At 67.1% G+C, this 626-nt stretch overlaps 1 protein-coding gene across 1 annotated transcript in view; it reads right to left on the bottom strand.

Annotated features, from left to right (window-relative positions):
• The window catches only part of SNRPE (small nuclear ribonucleoprotein polypeptide E), a 3,277-nt gene extending 3,064 nt beyond the window's left edge, over window positions 1-213 (bottom strand). Inside the window, exon 1 of the mRNA XM_019513924.1 lies at window positions 105-213. Within this exon, the coding sequence (XP_019369469.1) occupies window positions 105-158 (54 nt within the window). The 5' untranslated portion in view covers window positions 159-213. The remainder of the gene's footprint in view (window positions 1-104) is intronic.
• Between the last annotated feature and the right edge of the window lie 413 nt (window positions 214-626).

Below are 626 nucleotides of genomic sequence, written 5' to 3'. Positions count from 1 at the left end.
GACTGCTCCCCCCATTGCTAGACAACCCCCCAGGAATGACCCCCTGTTGCCGGGCCACAGCCCCCCGGAGTGTCCCCCCACCGCCCCACACCCCTGAAGGATACGATGGGCTGCACCATCACCTTCTGCACCTTCTGGCCCTGCCCGCGGTACGCCATGGCTGCGCACGGATCGGCCCCGCCACACGCTCCCCCCACCGCCGGAAACCGCACAGCATGCCGGGAAACCGGAAGCGGCGCGCTTTGGCGGGAAGAGGGGGGGAGTTCCGGGCGGACGCTCTAGACTGCAGGAGGACTCCCGCTCTACTGCCTTTCCCCCCTCATTGCAGCAGTCCGATGAATGGCGACATAAACGCAGCCAGGCTCAGACCGTGTCGAGCAGTCCTCGCACCGTGCAAACCGCACTGTTCACACTGGTGCGCACTGGGGGTTGCCTTCCTCTGCCCGGGGCCTTTGGTACATCTCTGCCCCCCTGGCAGCAACGGGTCATGGGTGGCCGCGGCCCCCTGCTTTCCCGGGGCAGGGCTGGGGGGTGTCGGGCTGTGGCATGTGGCGCAGAGGTTGAACACGGGTTTGTCTGGGCTGGTTTGGACAGGGCTGATCCTGCCTGTGGCAGGGCTGGGACTG

The sequence above is a fragment of the Gavialis gangeticus genome, unplaced genomic scaffold (genome assembly GCF_001723915.1).
Source record: "Gavialis gangeticus isolate Ggan-Ray unplaced genomic scaffold, GavGan_comp1, whole genome shotgun sequence".
Taxonomy (NCBI): Eukaryota; Metazoa; Chordata; order Crocodylia; family Gavialidae; genus Gavialis; species Gavialis gangeticus.
This window is presented reverse-complemented; position numbering and strand designations above follow the sequence as displayed.